Source organism: Brienomyrus brachyistius, chromosome 10, assembly GCF_023856365.1.
Source record: "Brienomyrus brachyistius isolate T26 chromosome 10, BBRACH_0.4, whole genome shotgun sequence".
Lineage (NCBI taxonomy): Eukaryota > Metazoa > Chordata > Actinopteri > Osteoglossiformes > Mormyridae > Brienomyrus > Brienomyrus brachyistius.
In genome coordinates, this window is record NC_064542.1 from 20,387,460 (window position 1) to 20,411,596 (window position 24,137).

General features: G+C 51.3%; 2 protein-coding genes across 4 annotated transcripts; both read right to left on the reverse strand.

The window, feature by feature from the left end:
- Positions 1-368: 368 nt before the first annotated feature.
- Positions 369-6,573, reverse strand: spon2a (spondin 2a, extracellular matrix protein). The gene is made up of 6 exons (XM_049027695.1): positions 6,376-6,573; positions 4,411-4,639; positions 3,508-3,728; positions 1,532-1,723; positions 1,266-1,437; positions 369-1,123 (listed from the first exon to the last, which is right to left on the reverse strand). Exons 2-6 carry the CDS (start codon positions 4,637-4,639, stop codon positions 936-938), a joined length of 1,002 nt encoding a protein of 333 aa, XP_048883652.1. The 5' UTR covers positions 6,376-6,573; the 3' UTR covers positions 369-935.
- Positions 6,574-11,118: 4,545 nt separating this feature from the next.
- On the reverse strand, positions 11,119-23,876 carry ctbp1 (C-terminal binding protein 1). 3 transcript variants are annotated; one of them, XM_049027681.1, is made up of 11 exons: positions 23,724-23,876; positions 20,753-20,836; positions 20,447-20,584; positions 14,461-14,615; positions 13,946-14,090; positions 13,649-13,855; positions 13,334-13,548; positions 13,103-13,233; positions 12,839-12,966; positions 12,557-12,674; positions 11,119-12,472 (listed from the first exon to the last, which is right to left on the reverse strand). In XM_049027681.1, exons 3-11 carry the CDS (start codon positions 20,502-20,504, stop codon positions 12,283-12,285), a joined length of 1,347 nt encoding a protein of 448 aa, XP_048883638.1. In that variant the 5' UTR covers positions 20,505-20,584; positions 20,753-20,836; positions 23,724-23,876; the 3' UTR covers positions 11,119-12,282. The 3 variants fall into 3 exon arrangements, with proteins under 3 accessions (XP_048883638.1, XP_048883639.1, XP_048883640.1); XM_049027682.1 differs by lacking the exon at positions 23,724-23,876 and adding an exon at positions 22,345-23,297; XM_049027683.1 differs by lacking the exons at positions 20,447-20,584; positions 20,753-20,836; positions 23,724-23,876 and adding an exon at positions 16,607-16,784.
- Between the last annotated feature and the right edge of the window lie 261 nt (positions 23,877-24,137).

Below are 24,137 nucleotides of genomic sequence, written 5' to 3' on the forward strand. Positions count from 1 at the left end.
ACAGGCCCCTGATCCTGTGAAAGCGGTAGTACTACCTACTATACGGTTACTGAAGCTCTAGCGGGAGACATACAATATGTCCCCACACGGGGGCGCACCTATATGTCTCTTACCACGTTTGATGGCAAACGTATTCGTACATATCAGAATAGTGTACGAGCTGAGGGTTCAGCACAAGGCAGGCTCAGCTCTCATATATTCCACCGGTTTTCTGCTGGTCCAGTTGATAATCGTAATTCTAAGATTCTAAATCTTCGTCGATCCCCCATCATCTCTCGATTAGAGAAGAGAAAATGTTCACACGAAGCCTTTGCTTAGGAAAGGACAGCAGATTTTTGGAGGTAGTAAAGACTCTTCTTAATATAAAGCACATTTTTGAAATTTTTATTTGTGGATTACATAAAACCGAAATACAGAATATATACAAATAAAACTTAATAATTGTAATTTTAAAAGTTAAAGGAATGGAGAGTTTTAGCTTTCTGAATGTAAAACTCGTTTTCTTTATGGATATTAAAGTAACAAGTTTCAGATAAAGGGAAATGTAAAATATATGAGACTCTGATATCGTTATACACAGTAACGCATGGACTGGTAGGCCCTAATCTCACTTTTATTGCATGCAACATTGTTTTTTATGCTCCGTTGCTATACGTGTCATCAACTCCTTCAACTTCCCTGTAAAGACTGGGGGAGGTGTTGTAAGAAAGGCGGGGGGGTATATTTCACACGTTTCTATTGAGTGTGTTAGAGACACTTTTTACTGTATAGTGTGTGTATGTGTGTGCACACTCGCCTCCCTGTCTGTGCATTTCAGTGCTGCCAGTAACGTTTTGGATGTGAATGCTAGCAGGAGAGGGCGTGGCGTGATCTAACACTGGTAGGATGCAGGACGCACTTTGCCACTGTGAAAATACAGCTTTGGTGCCGTCTGCTCAGCGCGCCGCCGCGCACTTCGGGGGCGTGCACTCGGCGCGCTCCTCCAGCTCGGGGCACGGTGTGCCGCTGTTAGCGGGTCGCAGGAGGATGTAGCGGGTGCGGTGCCTCATCCCGCCTTTGGCGCAGGGTCCGACGCACAGACCCCAGGACGACCATAGGGACACTTCGCAATCCAGCGGCGTCTCTGAAGAACAATCCGGCCGTGGTTAATTAGTAACTAAGTACGTAAATAGATAAACTTAGGATTTCCTGCCCATAGACGGTCAGCCACGCATACGTGCACGCTCGCACATACGTCCTAGCCGTGTGTCCTAGCCTTCTCCTACCTGAGAATCGCTTAGGCAAGGTGGCATGAGGCAGGATGTGATTGGACAGGGGATTCTGCCGGGTAGGCGTCCGGCTCTGACGGGTGAGCTTAACTGTGGCCAGAGGGGGGAGCTCTGACAGCCGGGGGTAGAAGAAGGAGTTTGCTGGGTGGTTAGGGTTCTGTGAGGTGATCTGGAGGGGAGATCAGGTGTGTTTTCACACTCCGTAATCATGAAATATTTAGGGTACAGCAACAGGAAAAGGTATCGCTGTAGGACCTCCTGACCTGTGTGATGTTCTCCGGAGGGTTTGTGGGAAAGTTTGGCGACGAGAAGGTGAAGCCGCTGTCCGTCCCGGCGTCAAAGGGTCGTAGCTCAAAGGTCACCTCTTTTCGCCATTCACCCAGCTCGCAGAGATCCAGACTGTCCACGCCCACAAACCAGTCTGGACTGGGAATTACTTTTGCCATTAAGGACAGCTGTGGGTAGAGGTGTGGGAGCACAGAGGTTAGCGACCCTAAGGCTAGCTGGGGAACAGTCTCAGTAAAGAGGTAGGCAGTAAAAAGCCAACAGGGTATTTAAAAAAAAAAAAAAAAAAAAAAACAGCCACACTTTGCTGAAATGACTTATTGCGAAACATTCACCATTAATGCACCGAAACTCACAGAGTAGTGAGGCCCCTTTAGAGTTTCCAGCGGCCCTGCCGCTCCCTGCGTGAGGCTAGGTGCCTCTTTCCTCGTGACGGATGTTTCCGGAGCCGCAGTGACATCATGCTAGGGACGTCTACGGCTTAATGCTTTCTGGGACGCCAGGTTCCCAAAAGAAGATTAAATAAACCGAAAAAGTATGGGAGCGCAGCCTGAGAGGATGCAGCTATTTTTAATCGAACAGGGGTGGAGTGGACATTATAACAGGACCACGATGGCGCTGACCTCCCAACCAGGCAGAAAAAGCCCCCAATTAGCATCTCGATCACTCATCTGGCACTGTTGTGTTTAACACATTTGAAAAGCGTGTTTAACGAAGAACAGTGATAGATGAATTTCCTTCCATCTACGGCTTTCAGAGTCTTTCCCCTCATCCCCCCCCATCCCGTCTCCCCCCTTTTCCCCCGGCTCCAAAGCTGTGGTTTTTCCAGGAATTTCTCCTGCGATATCAATTTCACTCCGGGCTGGAACCCGGAGTAGATGCACGTTGTTCTATCAAGGCTTGACAAACATCATCCCAGTGGTGGTGACGTCGTTGACGTCATGCTCACTCACGCCAGGGGATGATGGGGGTTCGAATGGGATTCTCAGCGCAGTCAAATGATGAGGGCCGTAAATGGAGGAGTGCACGCACACACAGCCACGCGCTCGCCAGCTCTCATCATCCCGTGCCACTGAAAGTACAGGTCACTGGCTTCCTGCGTCAGCAGGACCCAGTATCCCTGCTCCGAGGTTCGCTTCCTGTCACGTTAAAGGGGCAATCATTCACTTTCACCTTCTCGCTTAGGCCATAAACCAGCATTATTCGGAATTGCAGATGTGGGGAATATGCGTGTGCTTTAGTGATGATCACAAATGAGGCTCAGGTTTCTCACACTGACACAATTCTCTATAAATACTCCAACGCCCCCCCACCCAGGACGTCCCAAAAACCCTTCACCCAACCTCACTGCCCACCCACTCTAAAAACAGACCCAGCTCACAGCCAACAGGAGCTCAATCGGCTTGGTACAATCGGAGGAAAGGGAATTTGAAACACGTGTGCGTTCACTACCAGGTCGTTTTATGCCAGACGCTTGGGCAGAGACCTCCAGGTGCAATAGTGTGGAATTTCTCATAAAGACACACATAAGTCCTCAAGAACCTCCCTCAAATGAAGGAGGCCACCTTAGATGCACTTGGAGAAAATATTCTGGCAGAAAAAGGTAATTAGTCAAGCTGTAAACAGCGATGGGGTAACTGTTGCCTCATGCCCCCAGGGTTGTGGGTTCGAGTCCCGCCCCCCTACTGTGTGTTGTGTGTGTGTGTGTTTGGTGCTGCTTCCCTGTAATGGACCATCGTCCTTGTGTCCTGAGGGTCAGACAGCAGGATCTGGGCTCTCAGCATCCTGTGCTGGAAAGGTTGCTGTGATATATATGGATAAACAATTACATTGTTCCCTCTGGAATCGTATGAGCTCAAAGGAAAATGGAGAAGACATCAGACTGTGTTCCCGCCTGAGCTGGCAAACATCTGCAGAACATTGCACGGCGCGCCCAGCAGGGATCAGCGCTCACCTGGGAGGTCTTGGGCTGCAGCAGAAGCTCGGTGGAGCTATGGCCGACGCCCATGAGAATGCCGGCAGTGCGGTACATCGACCCCACCGCCCGCCTCTTGCGAGCCTCGCGCGCCTCCTTCACCAGCTCCACTGTCACACCATCTTCCGCGAAGCTGCGCACTCCTGGGCTCGCTGGCGCCCCCTCCTGCCAAAGCTGGAACTGTGCATTGTGTGTCACTGCTATGGTGGGAGAGGTGGGACAGGTCACAAGGCATGACTGTTGGACCTCACTTTTGCTCAGTAGTTGGTAATGGTCACGAATTTAGACCTACACCCCCCCCCGATGAATATATAAGGCCTTGCTTCAGTCATATTTCTTCACCATAAATGGGGGGGGGGGGGGTTGAGGATTAAAATTCAGATTCCACCATGCTGGCGGGCTAACGGCTAATCCCTCATCCACTATGACGGAGAGGGAATGCACTGGTCCCCAGAGACGGGACGTCCTGGGACGCTGACACCTGCAATCCATCAGTGTTGTCCTCTGTGGTTTGTACAATAAGTCCTCCCTACACGCGCCCCCCCCAGTGCCACCCAGCCCCCACGTGCCACGCACAGATGAGCCCCACAGCGTGCCCGCCATCATCTGCTGGCTATTAGACCACGGCCATAATCCCACCCTCCGCCCCTCTCCCTGTTAGACCCCTCCCCCCAGGCAGGGCTTGAAGAAGTTGAGGGGGAGGCACCGTGGTGGGCCACTTGGCAGGGGGGCTTATGCAGGTTAACAGGCCAACTGGTGTGGACAGGTCTTACAGGCTATCAGGTACTAACTCACTAAGAACGGGTTGGGGGGGGTCTGCTCACATGACTTTACATCTCTCCAACCCCCCTGTCACCCGCTTGATCCACGTTGCGTTCTCACCTATCAACTTGGACCACTGTGCCGGCGGCCGGAACAGTGGGTATTGCTTGGGGAAGGTCTCCGGGCTCCAGTGCCCTGTGAATACCAGGATGTAGGAGGCGGGTGCACGGGCGGTACACAGCGTTCCATTGGCTGCCCCCAATGCACCCACACATGACAGCCACAGTTTCAGGAGCAGGACCAGCAGCTGCCGCGGGCAGCTGGGGAGGAGGAGCTCGGAGGGGGTCATCTGCAGGAAAGACAGAGACATGGACGGTCACCGTAAAGGGAGTCAGGAGAGCATCCATTACCATCGTGTCACATGTGCAGGACATACCGGTGACACGACAAACAAAATACAGGCATAATACAGAGAGCCGCTACCAAAGTTTTCTGATTTAATCATTTTACATTTAATCATTTCAGTCACATTTTTATTTGCTTTGTTGCATGGAATGCATGCCGGTTAATGCCAGTTTACCCTGTTCCAGTATGGTAACCACATCACACTGGTCTGTGCCCCACGTCCCTCCAGAAAACAGACACAGCATTGGGGCACAGTCCGGGAAGTGCCATCCCAAAGCTCGGTATGAAAATGCCCGCCACCATCACCGCCAGTGCTGAGTCAGTCTTCCTTTCCCAGTAGTCCCAGTCGCAGGCGGAGCGGACGGGGTGATTTTTTACGATACGCCCAGTAAAAATAAATTGAGATTCTGAATCCAGCATAAATCACCGGCTCCCAGACCACAGACTGTCCCCTGCCCAGCCACCCCCCCCCCCCAGGATTTATCACCCTGTTTATAAGGCTCGGGGAATTAAAATAACAGAACAATAGCATGACTGTGCCAGCAGGGGGCTCGGCGAGGCAGGCAGGCCCCCGTGAGGGACGTCGCGGTCGACACTGGGGCCTGCTGCTGCGGTGACCTCCTCCCACCCTGGCCTCTGTACGCCCAGCAGGCTGAGCTCACCGGTCGTTAATACAGAGAGGGGAAGGTCACATGCATGTCCTCAAACATGCAGGGGGGGCATCTTCTGAGGAAACGTCTGCTGAACTCTGCCTTGGGCTGCTGTGTCTGGACTGTTCTGCTCCATGACGGAATGGCACGCAGTCGCCGGGGCGTCTCTCTCCATCGTTCCGCTTCCTGGGCTGTGCTTTCAGAATCTCGACCCATGAACCACCACCCTCCACCCCATCCCTTCATGCAAATCAGCACCCCCCCCTCCCCCAACGGCAGTCGGGCCTGAAGGCAGTCGGGCCTGAAGATAGTCAGCAGATACGGACGACTACTGGAAGGACGACGGCCGCAATAAGACATTTTCATAGCAGAAAAGAGAGCATGCAGCAGGTTGGAGGTGTGGGAGAGGGGAGAGCCCTGTGTGCCCTCACGGTCTGGTTGACCCTCCCCTGCTGTAAATCTTATCCTCTGCCACCCCCCCCCAGACTCCTAAATAAACCTCAAACAAAAATACTGACAGACTGCAGTCAAGCACCCAACCCCCACCCAGCCCTAACCCTAACCATAAGTAACCAACCAAAATGCAGGCTTTTGGCATTTTTGATTTTTTGATTGTAGTCACAGATTTTTATAAAATTCCCTGAAAAAAAATGGTCTCCACAATGTCATAACAGCAGGTTGGGCACATTTGGTCCCCTCAATGTAATGTATACCTGGACCACACACAGACACACACACACAGCAGTTTCTTTTCCTGTCAGACACAATAGAAAAGAGCGCAGCGCTCTGCAAAGTCCTTGCAGTCTCCCCACTATTCTGCAAGGCGTAATAACAGTGCCCCCTACATCAGAGAGGAGGTCGGCGCTAAACTGATCCCGGTGGCACCCAGAGGTCAGGCGATGGCTCCGAGGGAGAGTAATAAAGCGGGTTTGACTAGCATGGGACTGAGCGTCGCATGCTGAAAGGCTCAGGCGGAGCAGCTCCCACAGTGGGGTGCCTGTCGAACCCGGATCCGGGCGGCGCGCCTTACCGGGCTGAGCGGGACGCCGGCGGTGGAGAATTGCACGGTCGCTCTGTCTCTCGTGTCACGACCCGTCCCTGTGCACAGGTCTGGAGAACGTCTCTCCTGCTCCTCTGTGTGCCACAGTGTCCGTCACCCCTCCTACTCAACGGGCTCCCCCACCCCTTTTCTCCACCTCTCTACTCCGCTCCCTCCTTTCTCTCTCTCTTTCTCTCCCACCTTTCCATGTATGGAAGGGCACTGCACAGTCCCCTTTCCGCTCTCTCTTAAACCCCCCCCCCCAAAAAAAAAAAAACCCTTTTGCCTCTGTGAAGCGGTTCGCTGGGGGAACCCAGGGGTGAAACCAGGTAACCCAGGAGCTACTGACTGCCCATGCCATCGGCAGGTGACCCGTACGCAGCCGGATCTGTGCAGCCGAGCTTCGCAGCCACCTGCGCTAAGCCAGATCCTCCAAAACTGGTTTGCTGATGGGGTTAGATAACAGTGCTGTAGTCCTTCATAGTGTAATGATAGGTAAAGTACAAATCCAGCCTTCTGTGAGTAACTACAGCCACTTTCAGCACATTCATATTAATAATCGTAATAACCAATGAAAGGAGAATAATGTAAATAGATAATCTGATCTGGGGAATGCTGCTAGGCAAATAGGAAAAAGGGTAGGTGAGTTTGACTCTTTGGGGCTAGCGCCCCCTTCGGTCCATCACTAGCACAGCAGCAAACTGAATGATAAAGGAGTGTGGGAAGCAGGCAGGACTCTGTCGTCCCCTGGGTTCCCCACGCAGCCTAGAAGGCAGCGATGCACCCAGGCAGCCTGCGTGTGGGATTACGCCGTAACGAGACACCCCACAGGCCGCTGGAGATTACATCATCCCCGTGATGGGACGCAGGCCGAAAGCTCGCTAATCACAGGGCACGGCCCACGCTTTAGCCCTGAGCTCTTACAGTACCTGAAGTGAACTTAACCTGACATGCTCAAATGAAAATCCAGCTGTGAGAATGAGTGAGAAATGTAGGTTACTTACCTTAGAAGTGCCATTTAATCATGTCAGTGTATGGGGGTGGGACACAGTTATTACACTGAATGATGGGGATTTGGCAAAGAGATGCATGCAGAGTAAGACGTTAATGTTACAGACGTCAGCCAGCCCCCTACCCCGCACCCTGGCTCCGGTGACCCTGTGGCCTTCCTGTGAACTTTTTGGGAACAATAGTCTTAAGATGACTTTTTTTTTCGGGGGGAAGGCACACATGCCTTAAGAGCGATGGAAGAGCGTGCCAGCTGTCATGCGGTGGGCTCCAGGGAAGACGCGACCGCCACAGCTTGTCGGGGGGGGGGCCATTACCTCCGGAATCTCTCCCGTGGTTTTTCCATCTCTGTGGTTTTAGCTTGGAAGTAGGTCACAGGAAACCAAGACCATCTGTTCCCGGGAGATTAACTGCAGGCCCCGTTAGGCGTCTAAAATGGCGCCCGTATGCTAGTGACCCATTGGTCTACATGCGCAGGCCTACATTTCTGTCACACACCCCTGACTGCATTCACATGACACATCTCAAACACACACATGTGCACACAATCCCGTAATATTAACAGGTCAGTCTTCACTGTTCCACCGACCCTGTGGGTGTCCCACACCATCTGGTGTTATTCGTCCCAAAGCAACAATTACCTTTACGCAGTTAACAAATCCATTCCTGCACTCAGTGCTCACAGGAACGGCAGCATTTTCAGAGAGGCATTATAAGCGTTAGGTTGGTGGAACAGTTAAGTGTGGGATTAGGCTCATGGTACAGGAGGGTGAGGCTCAGGTCGTCCACTATCCCTGCAAAATGCAGCTTCTCAGAGCGACGTAGCCGGTGCAGAGGTGAGGGACTGATGCCAAAGGACTGCGGGCCTTGAGCCGCACACCGTGAGCAAAGTAAGCCATCGCACACAAAGCAGAAAATACCATCTGTCCCGCAAAAATGCTGCAAAAACATAGTTTCTTAACAGGTGTTTAGATAAGAGCAAAGAGATAAATATTTGTCTGGCCAGCCTCAATAAACGCACAGCTCCGCGCCGACAGCATTTCGGCGTGGAGTTGTCCTGCGTTGCTAGGTAAACAGTCTCCACAGAGCTCGCCAAGGCTGCTGTAAGGCTCTCCGCGGACAGGAGGCTGTCATCCACCTCCGGGATGGCTCTGCCAAGACCTCAGCCCTCGGCCCAGCCATGGCACTGAATACAGGATGCGGCCCTAAAAGGCACCCAGCTAAGCATGCTGGCCAAAAAGCAGCCGGAGGCTGATGATCAGCGCGGGGCAGCTCACCGATGGCAACTCGGGTCCAGAGATCCAAACCCACCAGGACGTGGATGCCTGTACTACAGCCTCTGACCCGGCATGGCGGCCAGCACCCCACCACCACATTCAACTGTATTTTTCCCAGCCAGACAGCTTCCATCATCTAGCCAAGAACCAAGGATCAAGAAGCCTGCTGGAGACTCACCCAGACAGAGGAACCAGGCCACATAATGTCAAAACGGATCATAGGAAATCTCATCCATGTAGACCTAGAATAATGATTGCTGTGAATGTTTCTCTGAATGCGTTCTATTTTTCTCCCTGGGGTACCTTGAGAATAAGTATTTATTCGCAGAAAACGCTCTTCCCTAACATTGAGCAGTTCAGGCACGTTGAGGAACATAGGGGCATATCCTGAATCCGCCACCGCGTTGGCTGGGGTCTGAAAAGACCCCGCCCGAGGTCAAGGGTCACAGTCCTCATAACGCTCACAGCATCCGCTTCCTCGAGCCTGACCTTACTGACAAACACACCCCACACTCACGTCGGGCCCCTGGCCGGTCGCATCACCCTTTCCTGACCATGCCCACGCAGGCATTCTCCTCTGGACCAGGTGGTAGCAATTTGGCAAGCAACGCCCCTGACCCCCCCCCCCCGCCCCAAATCACATACGCTATTCTGCCCCCAGCCCGTAATAAACCTACCCGGCGTGTGCAGCCCCCGCAACAGGAAACACACACGGCATTACCACAACACTGCAGGCTCTCCTGCCTTAATAACAAACTGGCATGGCTCCCCTGTATGGCTGTCTAACTACGCAGCAGTTTTCTCACCCCCCCCTCGCACAAAAGAACGGAGTGAACTGCAGCTGAGACGGGGTCAAGGGTCAAAATCAGTCACAGGAAAGCAGAAGCCAGCAGAACACGAGGCCCCATTGACATGCATCTGAGCCGTACATGAGGAGAGGCTGTACATTAAGACATTTTAGGACGTCATACTGGACCCTTTGGTATGAGATGCCAGTTTGATGAAGGTGAAGGTTCCCTCGATTAGAGGCAAAACATTGGTTTTGGTGCCAAACCGAGAGAGTGTTTCATCATTAAGATTTTATTAAAATATTTTTATAGCAGAAGTAACCATCACAAACATGATTGTTTCTAATATAAAAGTAAACAAAAAATTTGACATTAAGAGCCTAGTAACAGGGGAACTTGATTTTTTTTTTTTATTTATTTATTTTATTTTTTTTTTTAAACTAAAGTTTTTGCAGTCTGACGCCAAAAATCAAATTTTACAAACAGAAAAGTAAAATGGACAAAATAACACTATGCTCACGCTGTAAAGACCCGTCTCCCAGTCCGGACAAAAACTTTACCAAGATCATAGAAACTGTGACCATCAAAACTTCCTGGCATGCGCCGTAATGTTGAAAAAAATAATGTGGGGTGGGTGGGGGACACAGGGACACAGATGGACAGAAACAGTGTAGGAGGCGTTTATGTTTCGACCCTGAGAGAGAGAGAGAGGGGGGGGGCGGGGGAAGCCCCACGGCTGCCAACTGCAGTTTTTTACTTTCATTTTATTCAATTTGCCCCCTACATTAAACAGCTTGTGGCGAGTACTTGGGGGGGGGCGCAATGCAGATCTAGCCCCTACACCCCAAACCTTGCACACAGCCGAGACTGGGCAGGGCCTGACTGCCTGTCCGCTCTGGGCCGGGCACCGCCCACCTCCACATGGCCGCAGGGCGAGTCATCACGGGCAGCTGGGAAATAGGCCTGCCTCTGAGGACGTGGGCAGGTTTCCGCGGTAACAGCTCCAAAAGTGTTTACATTTCAGGTACAAATGAGAAAGCAATAGGAAACAAAGTACTAAGGATGCACTGATTTCAGACGGATCCGGTGTGTTATGGACGACACGTCGGTTTACCTTTGCCTTTGTCAGCAGGTGAACGTTACATGCATCAAAACAAATGGATGAGTGCAGATAATACAGGAGTCTCATGCATTACTGGACACGTGTGTCAAAGATAAATGGGGCAGGACAGATGTATGACAGAAGAGCTGGTCACCAAGTCTCACCCCCAATGACAGCCCCTGATTCTCCTCCTCAAGCCAGGCTCAGCCTAACACGGCTACAAACCCAGAGCAAGAGACCCCAAGTCCCAGGGAACATACCGGAATTGCTGGCCACGCCATCTTGGATCATAGCTTTCCTCTGGATCATGATAGATAGTGATGATCCACCTTGTCTGTTAAATAATGCCAATTTTCTTCAGAAATCTACTGAAGTCAACTAAAGGATAACGGACTGAAATTCTGACACATTCCTCCAGTGCATCGCATGAGCGGCACCCACCCTGTGGGAACGGGGAGGAACACTGGCAGGGTTGTGGGGGAAGGGCAGGGTGGTGCCCGACATGACTGATCGGCTGGTAACGGAAGAAGGAAAGATAGAAAGGAAAACGAAGCCTGTATCCAAAAGTCAACTGTTCTTATTCTTGTAAAGTTACAACTTGAACTGGCATTTCCCTTAATATCTGGTAATTAAACTAAAAACTGTGCACAAAGATCTGAGGGTACATTCAATATCTGTTGCTGAGGTACTAGAAAGGTATTCCCTTGCCAAGAAACAGTGTTCACAGTTAAGAGTCAAGGAATTCAGAGAGACCACGTCAGTCACCAAGGCAAGAGGCAGGTGAAGATCCGAGGTTCTGGGGGTCGCCGACAGGCGCTCACCAGGACACAGCTGCATGCATTACACCTAGTGGATGAAAGCTGCACTGCGGCATTCCTGGCACATACGGGCTGAGACATGGGCCCCCCCTGCTGTCCCCAAACACCACCTCAGACAGGTAGCGGTTGGCAACTTGGGAGGGACGGTGCAGGTAGTCAGAGACGCTGGATAAGTGCCACTCGGTTTGGGAGAAGGGAAGAGAGACTCTAGGTTATTGACTTTGCCTGAAAGAGTGGAGATGGGGAGCAGGTCCGTGTGTGGGGTACCAGCCAGAGCGCGACAACTGAAGGAGCTGGCTGGGGCGTGTCCAGGGGGCGGGGCTGCATTGTGTCAGGGAAACGCACCCGGTCACATGTGACGCAGTGCGCAGGCAGCCGCGTAAAGAGCGAACAGCGGATCTATAACCAACAGGAAGCAGAATCAGTCCAAGGAGGCTCCTTCCTGTGGTAATGCCGACAGCTTCAGCGCCCTCTGAGGCCCTTCCTGCGGGCAGGGGGGGGCGGGGGGGGGCGGCATTGCGGGTTGGCAGGCGCAGGAGCCCTGTGTGAAATTCGGCAGACGGAAGGCAGGCCTTTGGAGGAAGGGCCCCTCGACTTCATCACAGAGAGCCTCCATTACGCTTCAAAGCCCACAGCCAACAAAAGCAAGACAAAAGAAATACAAACACCTCCTACGACCACGGGGGGAAAATCTCCAGCTTAAACAGAACAAAAGAAAAAAACAGGACCCTTAAGAAGAAGGTGCAGGGTAGGGATGAGATTGGGAGCACAGCTCTCTTGCTGGCTGTTTTTGTTCGGCGGACTGGGCGGACTGGGCGGACCGCGTCATGGACACCGGCGTCCACGTGCTTGCAGGATGGTGAACAGGGAGAAGGGGGAGGGGGGCGCGGAATGTGCTGGGGGGGCTATTGATCGGTGGGCATGTCTCTGTCCCCTTCCGCCTTTGAGGGCTGGCCCGGCGATGGGGTGTGTGGGGGATGTGAGATGGGCGCGATGCCGTGGGCGAGGGGTAGCGAGCTGGACACGATGCCCTCCACGCCCGGCCCCGCCCCGGGCAGGCTGCCAGCAGTCACACCGATGAGCCCTGCGGGGAACCTGCAGAGACCCGGGAATGGCAGTCAGCTCTCCGGCCCCTCAGACGGGCCACCCCAGCCACACCCCCTCCCCCAGATGCTTCACCTGTAGCCGCCACCGTTCAGCTCCGGGTGCATAGCTGTGGCCTCCACGCCGGGCCACTGAGAGGCTGCCATCAGGTACTCTTTGTTGACGCAGTTCTTCAGGTTGTCAGGGATGCGACCTGGAAGGAGACAGAGAGACTGACGGCACTATCATGGAACCTGCCGCCACCCACAGCATCGCCAAAGGCTGAACTCCTATTCACAAAGTGTCAGAGCCAGATTTCTCCGATCACCGCTGGTAATCCATCCCATTTAGTATGCTAGTCCCCTCCCCCCAACTCACCGGTGATGGCACGTCGCACCTCCCTGGCTGCTTCTTCACGAGCCTCGATGGAGGCCTGCTCGCTGTACCAGGACGTGTGGGGGGTGCAGATGAGATTAGGGGCATCTTTCAGGGCGCCCTGTGAGAAGCTGGGAGTACAGGGAACGTGGGGGTAAGGTCTCCTGGTAGTGGCCAGCCCAAATTTCAGGAAGGACATTTGACGAGTTTAATCGGTGATTTGCACTCAGTGTGCATGCGAGTGCATGAGCGTGATCACTGGCGGACCTGAACGGCTCGGTCTCGTGCACATCCAGAGCGGCCCCTCTGATACGGCCTTCCTTCAGTGCCTGAGCCAGCGCCTTCTCGTCCACCAGTCCCCCCCTTGCCGTGTTCACCAGGAAGGCGCCCTGCCGCATCTACGGAGGAGGACACGGTCACATGGTCCGTCAGCTGGAGAAACACGCCAGACGGCTTCGTGACAACACGGGCATGATGGCGGATGCTGAGGCGGGGGACCTGCTTGATGGTGAAGTCGTTGATCAGGTGGTGGTTGTGCTCGTTGAGGCTGCAGTGCAGCGACACGCAGTCCGAGTGCATGAGCAGGTCCTGCAGCGTGGCCATGCGCTGGAGCCCCAGTGAGCGCTCCACGCCATCCGGCAGGTACGGGTCGTAAAAGATCACACCGAAGCCGAACGCCTTTGCCCGCAGTGCCACCGCCTGGCCGATACGACCTGCGGGGGTCCGCAGTAGCGGGGGTGAGCTTGGGGCTTTAACTGCAGAGTGCGACAGAGACACCGGCCCGCCCCTCGCTCCGCCCCACCCCGGACTCACCCAGCCCGATGATGCCCAGGGTCTCTCCGCGGATGCGGGCGGCACCCCCGGCCACCTCGCGGATCTGCTCCACACTAGAGGCGCGCGTGCCCTCGCGCAGAGCCTGGTGCATCCAGGTGACGCGTCGGTACAGGTTCAGCACCAGGCAGAGCGCGGTGTCGGCCGTCTCCTCCACGGATGCCGACGGCACGTTGCACACTGCGATTCCTGGGGCCGGGGAGAAGGGCGGGCGGGTGAGGATTGGGAAGGGGGGGGGGGGGGGGAGCAGGAGGACGCGGATGCACAGCCATTACCCACCAAGCTCGGCGGCGGCCTTGACGTCCACGTTGTCGAAGCCGCTCCCGATGCGGACGATGATCCTGAGGCCTTTGAACTTCTCCAGGTCGTCCCGGGACAGCGTGATGGTGTGATAGAGCAGGGCACCCACTGCCTCGTTCAGCACCTGCCGGCCAGACAGGGGCTCAGTGCTGACGCGGCACGGCAAACGGGCCACATCTGTATGAAGCGGCAACTGCATATTGCCTCAGCAGTCTGAAGTCCTCCTTTAGCCGCACAACTGCACATGCATGCCCGGATCATGCTGCCCTTCATCCGCTATCAGTAGCAAAGCATGCACATTCACCCCCTCGCTGAGGGGATGCCAACAGCACACGCGCACACACACGCACACACACACACACACACGCGCACACACACGCACACACACACACACACACGCGCACACACACACGCACACACACACGCACACACACACACACACACACACACGCACACACACACGCACACACACACACGCGCACACACACGCATACCTTCTCGTGGATCTCCTGGGTAGATTGGGCATCACAGAATGCCACTGTGGCCACATCCTTGAGGATGGGCATCTCCACCGTGCAGTCACGCCCATCGAGCAGGGCCACCAGGGGGCGCGGGTGCATCGGCCCGTTCAAAATGGGGGGGCGGATGCCTGGGGAAGGAGAGGTACATTTTACCAGGACGACACATCATCACCAACACCCTTAACATACAATATCTGTGTGTGCTGAGTTTAATCTAGATCCTTGTGCACCAAACCATACATCCTCCAGCGAGCGGCTGGGTTGTACTAATGTGTCGGCCCACTGAGACTCGCCGTGACATTAACGATCACTTCGTGACAGAAGGCATGCCAGCAAGCCGAATGACAGGCGCCAGTAGGCCACAAGGTGGCGACGGCAGACATGGAGCACAGAGATTAAAGGCAGCCGGTGTCTGTCCCACCCAGCTCGCCATTTATAGAAAATAAAGCTTGTGAACAGTGATCAGATGGGCCCTCTGCGGGGCTGACCACTCTCTCTATCTCACACACACACACACACACACACACACACACACACACACACACACACACACACACACACACACACACACACACACACACACACACACACACACACACACACACACCCCTTTGTCCTAAGAAGCAGCCAACTGGTCAGCAGCCCCCCCAAACGTGACAGCTGCTCCCCCCACCCCTCCCCCCACACACTGCCAACCCTTCCCATCCACCCCACCCAGTGCCAGGGACATCTCAGAATGTGAGGGGAGACATGACAATCCCTTGCCTGTTGTAAGCCTGTGCAAAGCCAACACCATCCTACCCCTACTCACCGCTGAGCTGTAACTAAAGGCCTCTCTGACCCCTCACAACCCCCCCTCCCAGGTGTGGGCAGAGAAAGCACAAGTCTAATGAGAAAAGCTTCACACACCAAGGGAACAACTGACCCGGGCGCCGTACCATCACAAGCACATACATGCACATCTGGTGCACTTGCAGCACAGACCTGCAGGGGGTGCTGGTGGTAAGACACTTAGCACAGTCAGGATATTCACTCCATGTTGTGCTGTTCATGTTCTGTTTGAAAGCCTGCCTTTGTGCTAATGCTAATCAGTCCTTTTATACAGCAATTCAGGACACAAACACCCCAACAAATTGATCCCAAGAAACTATGAATGCAGGTTAAAGGTTAAAGGCATGATGGACAGGGAGAAGTTTAACAACGGGCAGACTGACAGCACTTTTGTCTTTGCTATAAAAGCTTCCTCATCCTTCTCAGTCCATCTTGGACCCGTTTCCCTGCAACCTACACGAAAATAAACACCCAGAATCAGACGGCATTGGTTGGTTGCATCATAAACCACACAGAAAAACACACAGGCAGCGAGAAGCATACAGCCGCCCAGAGGGCTGACAGGAGTCTGGTGACAGGTGTTCAGAAACTGTAGGGGGAGGGGGACGAGACACCGGGGCGGGAATGGAAAGCGGCAGCACAAAGAGCAGGACAAACACCCAAAGCACGTTTATGCATATGAACACAGCGAACACAAACTGTACGTCAGAAACTGTCACTGGGGTGGGGGGTGGGCATGTTGCTGAAACCGCATCGATCTGAACAACCTCCCCCCCTCCCCAAGGCAGATTCACACAATGAAGGCTCGGTGGCTTCCAGACACCCCACCCAGAATGATTCAGAGGCGGCAGGTTAAAACAGAACCCGTTTACAATCCGCTGTAGCCCGGCGCGACTCGGAAAGCGGCCCGGAGCAGGGCCACCGCGGCTCGGCCCGCCACACGTGCACAAAGGCGCCAGCTACTTCACTGTGCGTGTGCGCAACAGCCAATCAGCACGGGCGGGGCCTCACACAATGCCATTCATTCAGCAGTCATTCAGAGGACCCCCCCCCCCCCCCGGGGTCTCCTGCTCACGGCGAAGGGCACAGGGAGGATGGGAGGGGGAGGGGCACTGCCACATTCAGTGCGCTGCAGTGCCGTGCGCTGTCTGCGGCCGCCCTCACGTACACACACTCAAAGGCTCAGAGGGCATGCAGAATGTCCAACACAGCACATACACTCCCACCCCACCCCTCATCATAACAGTCAGATTCACAGACAAAAGCTATTTTGTACAAAAACTCTAACCTTGCATGCTCGAGTCTCCCAGCCGGCCGTCCACACGCTCTCTCTCTCTCTCTCTCTCTCTCTCAATCCCTCACAATCTCTCCCTCCCTTGTCACACACAGTGGCGCACTGATCTCGTCAGGCATAATACCGGCTGCCACACATGCCCAGCCCCTCCCCTCGCAGCCTGCCTCCAATCACAGACCGAGGTCCTTCAGCATCAGCCAACTAGCACTAACCACATTAACATACATGGGCAGAGCTAAGGGCCAGAAACAGGAGGCAGCTTCCCCACTGTCATTTCTGAAAAAGACCACTGGGGTTACACTGGGCAGCTGGTGTGGACCCTGTCCTGAGCTGTCCAGTCACTCAGCATGTCAGGGTAACTCAGCCTGCAAATATTTGTCATTTTACAGAAGCTGATCCATGAAGTATGTAAACCCAAGAAAAGGTTCAAAAACACAAATCAGAGTAATTTGAGGTAACTGGAAAATCCCGACCAAAGACTGGCATTCCTTGAGGCTGATGATGAGGATGGAAAGTTCAAGAAAAATTCCAGTCAGCCCAGTGGTGCCCAATCACTCTCACACACCCACATTTCCGAACGGATACAGCTCTCCCCCAAACTGCAGTGGTTGTGTCCCCTCAAACACTGACCTCTTGTCTGGTACCCCATATCTCAGATAGAGAAATTGCAGTGATCCCGCCCACAGATTGGAAGGACTGCGTCCCACCTTACTGCTCCCAGGATCACAGTTCTGGGGGTCCATTTAGAACTTGGACAAAGGCTCAATTACACCCACCCGCTGGGAACTCAGCCTACGGCTTCCACTGTCTCTGATCCAATGTGAGCACGAGTACATGTAAATCTCCCTTTAATATTACAGCACCTTCAAAATCAATAATCCCTTCTCAGTATTTCGGGATCCTATTACTTGTCTTATCATTCTACTTTCTTATCTTGCTCTTAATACCTTAACCGCCCGCTCAAAAGCATTAAGCCCCAACATTTGACCGGCCGCCTTTGGTTGACTTTGAGAGGCACACGGGCTGCACAGACGGCCCTGCGCTTCCTGCGTATTTCAGCAAGCGGGTTATGGGAAGCCGCCATCTCATGCTCCACAGCTCCGCTTCCCTCTGCAAAGAGCCCCCGGACCATCACCGGAAAGCATCCAAGCCCAACACAGATGCGAAACCCGTTGGGGAGGCAGCCGATATTTTCCCGACAGGAAGCAGCGAAAAACACCCCCTCAGCATTTTATGACAAGATGCTGAATACCCTCGATAATGGAGACTGATGTTTACAGGAGCAAAGTACAACCTAGCCAAGCCGTCTAATTTTAAAACAGCTTGCTTCCTCAGCTCAGAGGAGATACTCAGCAAATGCCTGGCGCGTTCTATCCAAGTCAGAGAGAAGGAAACACTTCAACTGTAGAAAAACCAGCTATGAAAAGGCACTGGTGAAAATTTCACACAGTTATGATCGGTCCTTTCCATGTATCTAGCTAGGCGACTTTTTTTTTCTCTTCTCAACCATCCACTCAGTTTTGAGCAGACAAGACAATTTATGCAATAGCAGTTAGACAAATTAAGAGGTGATGAAATTAAACTGCCTATGGCAACAGTTGGCAGGTGCTGCAGATGGGATCTTCCTGAGGCAGTCTTCCGCCAGGTTGGAATACCTGCACTGTGCAGAATCTGTCAGCAGTCCCCCCCAAAACAACCCACGCGGGCTCCGTCGTAAGTTTGATGGGGACGGTTTTAGACTGGTCCTGACGGTGTCCTGTAAGAGTCTGTCGCGTGCGGTGTGACCTGGACGACCTCTCGTGACGGATCTCAGACATGGTTGCACAGTCGCGTCGAGGCCAGATGCCTCAAAACGACCCCCACTCCTGCTCAGGCTACAGCAGCATGTTCTCGGTCCCTCAAAGTCCTTTCAGGCTTAAGTCTGCACACAACTAACATCAGTATTTTTCTTCAGGAATCTTTCTTCAGGAGTAAAAGCCGTCGTCGCGATACTATTTCACTTGACAGGAAACGCTTCACACTGAGAATGACCGACACACCCACAAAGACGCACTCATGACGACAGTGAAAATACATACATCACATAATACACCGGACATTTGCAGGCAGCTCTAGCTGCCACAACAGAAGGCTGATCAGGAATGCCTGCTGACACGCTCCTCCACACCAGGGGCATTCAGGCCTGTGGCTCACGGCGAAAATTCTGTCTTCAAGGTGCTGTACACAGCCAGGTGGGGACAACAAGACTAGACAGCATGCCCTTCTTGTTAAATTACCCAACAGTAGAACAACTTGAGATGACAACAGTAAAACCAGCCTGCGAACGGCCTTCTGACATTTTGTACCTAGAACAAGGAAGCAGTTCCCTCAGGGCAGAAGCCATCAATCTTTTGTTTTTTTCTTGCAAATTCAGTCGTTAGCCAGGCTGTCAGCGGACTTTTCACAACTATATGGGTGTTTACTTCTGAAAGGCAGATTAATAGCACACCTGAAATGTGAAAGAATGGTGTACTGTGACATCCAGAAGTTAGCAATCTGTATAAATTACACGTATGCCAGCGTTTAGTAAATATGGTAAGCGAGAACATCCCACATGCTCCCATGTCGGTAAATCACAGAAGCGGTGGGGAAGAAAGGGACAGCTCAACAGCTATTACATCTTCTGAAAGAGGAGACATTGCAGATAAACCAGGTAGAAAAACATTACGGTCGTGGAGATGCTCTTTGTAGCTCTTTAAACATAAGGAATGTACACAGATATCCAAGTTCTGGGTGTCATAATACGCCCCTAATAAATATTTTAGGCATACTGCTAATCTGCTTAACGAATTTTGGCCGTTAGTAAACGTCCGTATGGTAAAGCCAGCATCCGGTCAAATGTTTACATCTGTCATCGAAAGCCCTGGTGATTACTGCACACGTGCCACATAATTGCAACGCAATAAAATGCAGCCCTACACTACGGGCAGTTTAGAGATGATCTGGCATCTAAGCATGCTGACGGAGCAGAAGCAGGAGGTCCTTATGCACCTAGAGACACACTGAACCTCCGCACACAAAGCCAGGACAGAAATCAAAAACCGCCACCAATAGAGGTGCGAGTACAGTGTCACCGTGCCTCTGTGACAGCAGCTAAACAGATATGAAAGACTTAACATCAAAGGTAACTAACAAAATATCACAATGTGACACACAACTACTACTACTACTAATAATAATAATAATAATAATAATAATAATAATAATAATAAATTAATATCAACAGCATGCACCATTTTTACAAGAGCATAATGCTGAAGCTACTTCACTGCCGTTTTAACCAATTTCAGACGTGGCTGGGAGGTTCTCCACCCGGCATGTTTATGGGGATGTTTACCGCATGACACACATTTTACTATTAAGAGAAATACTCAAGGAGGTTTAGTTTATTCAATGGCATCGACTGTCATGGGAGATTTGGTACTGACATGGTTTTCCATTTCCCAAACAGGAATGTGGGGTTATGCTGAACAACGAAATACTACCGGGTGGGATTCCAGTCAACCTGACAGCATGAACTTACACAGGAGGGTCCTAGGTGGCCTCACACTCTGACAGGAAGATGTACATTTTGGGAAAATAATCCTGTCAGCTCTAAAGTGACCTTATTGGAAAAATATTAATGTAAAGCTACTGACTTGGTGAACTTAAAATTAAGAAAAGGTACACAATCGATCTTTGTACACTTGACTGAAGCAAATTCTATGCAATATTTCCAGTATTAGAAAAATAAGGCCAGTACAGCCATGTACATTTCCATCCCCAGTAACCTGCTGGGATCGTTCTGACACTAACCTTCACAGATGCGGTCCAGTCTCTGTCGCTTGACTTTGAGTTTGTCCATCATAGCCATCGACCGGCACTCGTCGCCTGGGCCAGGGCAGGGAGACACAGCAGAACCACGCAGCACAGCAGCGCACACAGACTCAAGTTCTGCCACGGAAACAAGGACAACACACATAAGTCAAACCTTAGTTCTGTCTACAGGATCCTATGCGGCAGTAAATAGGAGGAAGGGTGAGCAGGAAGATCCAAGGCATTAGGAAGCCGGTGTTGGCGGGTTTTAGCGCAAGCAGGGTTCTGCTCATCCTTCCCACTTACCAGGAGGATTAAGGTCTCCACAGCAGTGTCCTTCTGTCTTGCAAACTCACTCGCCTCTCCCCCTCACCTACTCATCAGAGATCCCTGTGGATAAACGCAAAAACACAAGCTACCCAAGAGTATGGAGTTCAATGTGCTAAGATGCACTAAAATTGACCATAATAACCAAACGAACAAAAAAAAAAAAAAAAAAAAAGAATAAAAAAAAATTACAATGGATGCCGGATACAAGGCGATCTTCTGATTATGCACATTTGCTGGCGTGCACGTTTGCTGGCGTGCACGTTTGCTCTCCCTAGCTTATGTTCGGTTCACTGCCAGTCTAAAGCCTAGTTCATACTTTGGTTTGGAGACAGTCGTCCACGCGGCAGCCTATGTTCATACTGTGAATGCAGAGGGTTGTGGTCGGCGCTCGCGTACTGCAATGACATTCCTCCAGACCAGCAGAGGGCAGATGTCGTGTCCTAGGCGTGAATGAAGCTTACGCAAAAAGCAGGATGCGATACGGTTTATAACCGCAAGTTAAGTCTAACTTTCTCTTGTAAAACTACTTAACTGATGTTGGCTTTGTCTCACAAATAATTTGGACAGTAAATATGATTAATATTTACCTCTGCCTGGTTACGTTTTTTAATGAAAGTGCTATTAGATTCTTGAGATAAAATATGATTTTGGGAAGAAATCATTAAAAATCGTGACATAGGTGGAATATATGCTGCCCCTAAGAGGTCAGGGTGGGAAATACTTTTTGAAATCGTTTTGTGATTCCACTACACTTAACCACTTGCTATTTGCTGCAGCGTGTCGATATGGGTAAGCCAAAATAACATCTGTGTATGCATTTCACGTTCCATAGCCCAGCTGTCTTGTTTACAGTTACTGATCGTGAACTGACATAATGCCATTATTAAAAAATATGTATAAAAACACATTTATAAGAGTAATATGGTGAGCACTGTCCCTCACAGTTTGTTTAATGTCTGTTAACAAATATAGATGAGGTTTCCAGAGCTATTGATATTTATTGTTGTGAGCTGAACAAATTGATAGGACAAAGTTTACATACATGCCACCTACTGGATATACCTAGTCTTGCACATGCGCAGTCGACGGGCAAGGTTTCCGCTAAACATAAAAATTTGGGCTAACGCGCACCGACCGCAGTTGTTCGCAGCCAACCCCAGATGACGAATATTACGTCACGTCCCCTCGTCCGCAACTGAAAGCGCACGCGGAAAAGTGAAGCATGAATAGGCCTCATAGGTTGGTTCATATGTCTCAGTAAAAGCGCAACACTCGAGTATCCACTCTACATATGCGTACACGGAAACCTTCATACGTCTTTGCATATGATATGCACATAACGTGTTGTATTTATATTTTCCTTAATGATAATACAAATTATTATTCTGATATTCCCTGCACACGTACCACAACAGTGAAGTGCACGTCCCTCTCTCTATGTTTTACAAATTCAGAAGCAGCTCGTAAGGCTGCCAACTTGGGTCAGCTGGCTGGCGTGAGATTTTCAATTCGAGACAAGTCTGCACTCACATACACACGCCTTTACATGTATATAACAGTTTTATTACCTTGTAAATATTCTGTAGTGTTTGGAAACCACCCTAGTGCTCGTCAAAAGCATCCATGTTGGTATTTAAAGTGGACACTAGCGAATCGATCATGCGCAGTATGTCCAGAGCTGCGCGGACACAAATTCGCAGCGTTGGTCCGTGGAGACGTACAATGACGCCACGAAAACGCGTCATAACCATAAAGCCAAAAAAATTAACGCCTGACACCTTTCCCATGTTCCGTACGGCATTACGTATGTGATTTATTGCTTATTTCATAAAAAGTTTCAGGTCAGCGAAAAAAAAAAAACACATATTGCTCACAAATAATATGAAATTGTTACTTATGTTTTGCACACAGAAATAAAAACCAAATGCAGCAGAAACGAAAATTCTTCCAGTTTTAGTAGCTCAAAAACTTGTGCATGTAGCCATAAACGACGAGGCAAAATACGAACAAACACTACACCTTACAAGGCAGGCGAGAGAAACAATACATTACAAAGCAAGCTGGTATTGGTTGTAAGCGGACGGCGGTTAAGAACTAGAGAGAACGAATGACAAAACTAAGTACAGTAACAGCAAAGCGGACGCTGAAATACATCGAGCGGACTTTCTAGCAGAACTCGCGAACACCCGCGCGGTCTCCAGGCGACGGCGGCGGGCACGTCGCAGGGGGCGGGGCTCCGGTAAAGGCACGATACGTCATAACCGGAGCCAATGACAGACGAGCATAGCGAAATTGAAGATTATAGAAGGAAATCAGGAGGAATTACTTTCTAAAACATCACTCACAACTTAGGCATATCGAGTTGTCATTAATTTTCACACTGGATAAATGTACATATGTATAATTTAGATCAATTATACGGCACTAGGCGATCTCGACAAGCTATTTACCTGCGGTATATTTTAGATCAATTATACATGGATACTGAATTTGAAAAACTCCACGATCAGATTTGCAAAAAAAACAGATACAAGTAAAAATAGTTCTGTAGGTTATCAGTTACACTGCTCAGTACTTTTACTGCAAAAATGTCAGCTTTCTAGACAGTGAAAGCCGCCTGTGTCTACCGTTTTTTCCGGCTAGCCGCTCGCAGACAGCACTGTTTAACATTTAAATGTTAAAAGCCATGTATTAGCACAACGCAGGAAACGCGGCGTGATATCGAGCGGAGATCACAAGCGAGGGTTAATACTGTCCGCGCAGCGCTGCGTGTGGTGGAGCGGGGGGGCACAGACAAACAAGCAGAGGAAGCCTATGTAGATCTTCGCAGGCAGATAAGAGTAGCGTAAAAGTCACTTTTTTCGCCCTAAAATACAGCGCAAACGTGTAATCGCTTTCCACGGCACCCCTCCGCAACTGCACTGAGCGATCCCGGCAGGCTATTTACCTGCAGCGTCTTTCGGTCGTGCCAAGACAGCGTGAGCGAGTTTGCACAGTCCCCCCACTCCTTATCGCCATGAAAACTGAAAAAGAGGAAGCAGCCGGTTCGCGGAGGTCAGGCCGCCGCGGACGCCTCTGTGACGCACAAAGAGAGGGTCCCCTCCGATATGAAGGAAGCGAAAATAGAACAGCGCCCCCATTTACCCACAAGAAACTGCAAATATTCTTAACTTTAGTAGCAGTCCAAGTCGAGTCTGCTTCTAAACCAGGAAAAATACACAACTAATCGTTTTTGATAAAATAGTAAACCGAGTTTGCATGCAACACTGTGGTAGTAAATGCCTTTTGATTTTTGTAAATAGTTACCGCCAGCTTGAGGTTGGCCATTTGGGCCACTAGAGGTCACTATACTCCCGTACTT

Excerpts from the sequence above, each read along its gene's own strand:
- spon2a (XM_049027695.1), bottom strand. The coding sequence starts at position 4,639 with ATGACCCCCTCCGAGCTCCTCCTCCCCAGCTGCCCGCGGCAGCTGCTG. Across the intron at positions 1,724-3,507 it reads TGCAGCCCAAGACCTCCCAG|CTGTCCTTAATGGCAAAAGT; the intron begins GTGAGCGCTGAT and ends CTCTACCCACAG. Across the intron at positions 1,124-1,265 it reads CTTGCCTAAGCGATTCTCAG|AGACGCCGCTGGATTGCGAA; the intron begins GTAGGAGAAGGC and ends ATTGTTCTTCAG.
- ctbp1 (XM_049027681.1), bottom strand. The coding sequence starts at position 20,504 with ATGGCTATGATGGACAAACTCAAAGTCAAGCGACAGAGACTGGACCGC. Across the intron at positions 13,549-13,648 it reads CCTGGGCATCATCGGGCTGG|GTCGTATCGGCCAGGCGGTG; the intron begins GTGAGTCCGGGG and ends GGACCCCCGCAG. Across the intron at positions 13,234-13,333 it reads ACGACTTCACCATCAAGCAG|ATGCGGCAGGGCGCCTTCCT; the intron begins GTCCCCCGCCTC and ends CCTCCTCCGTAG.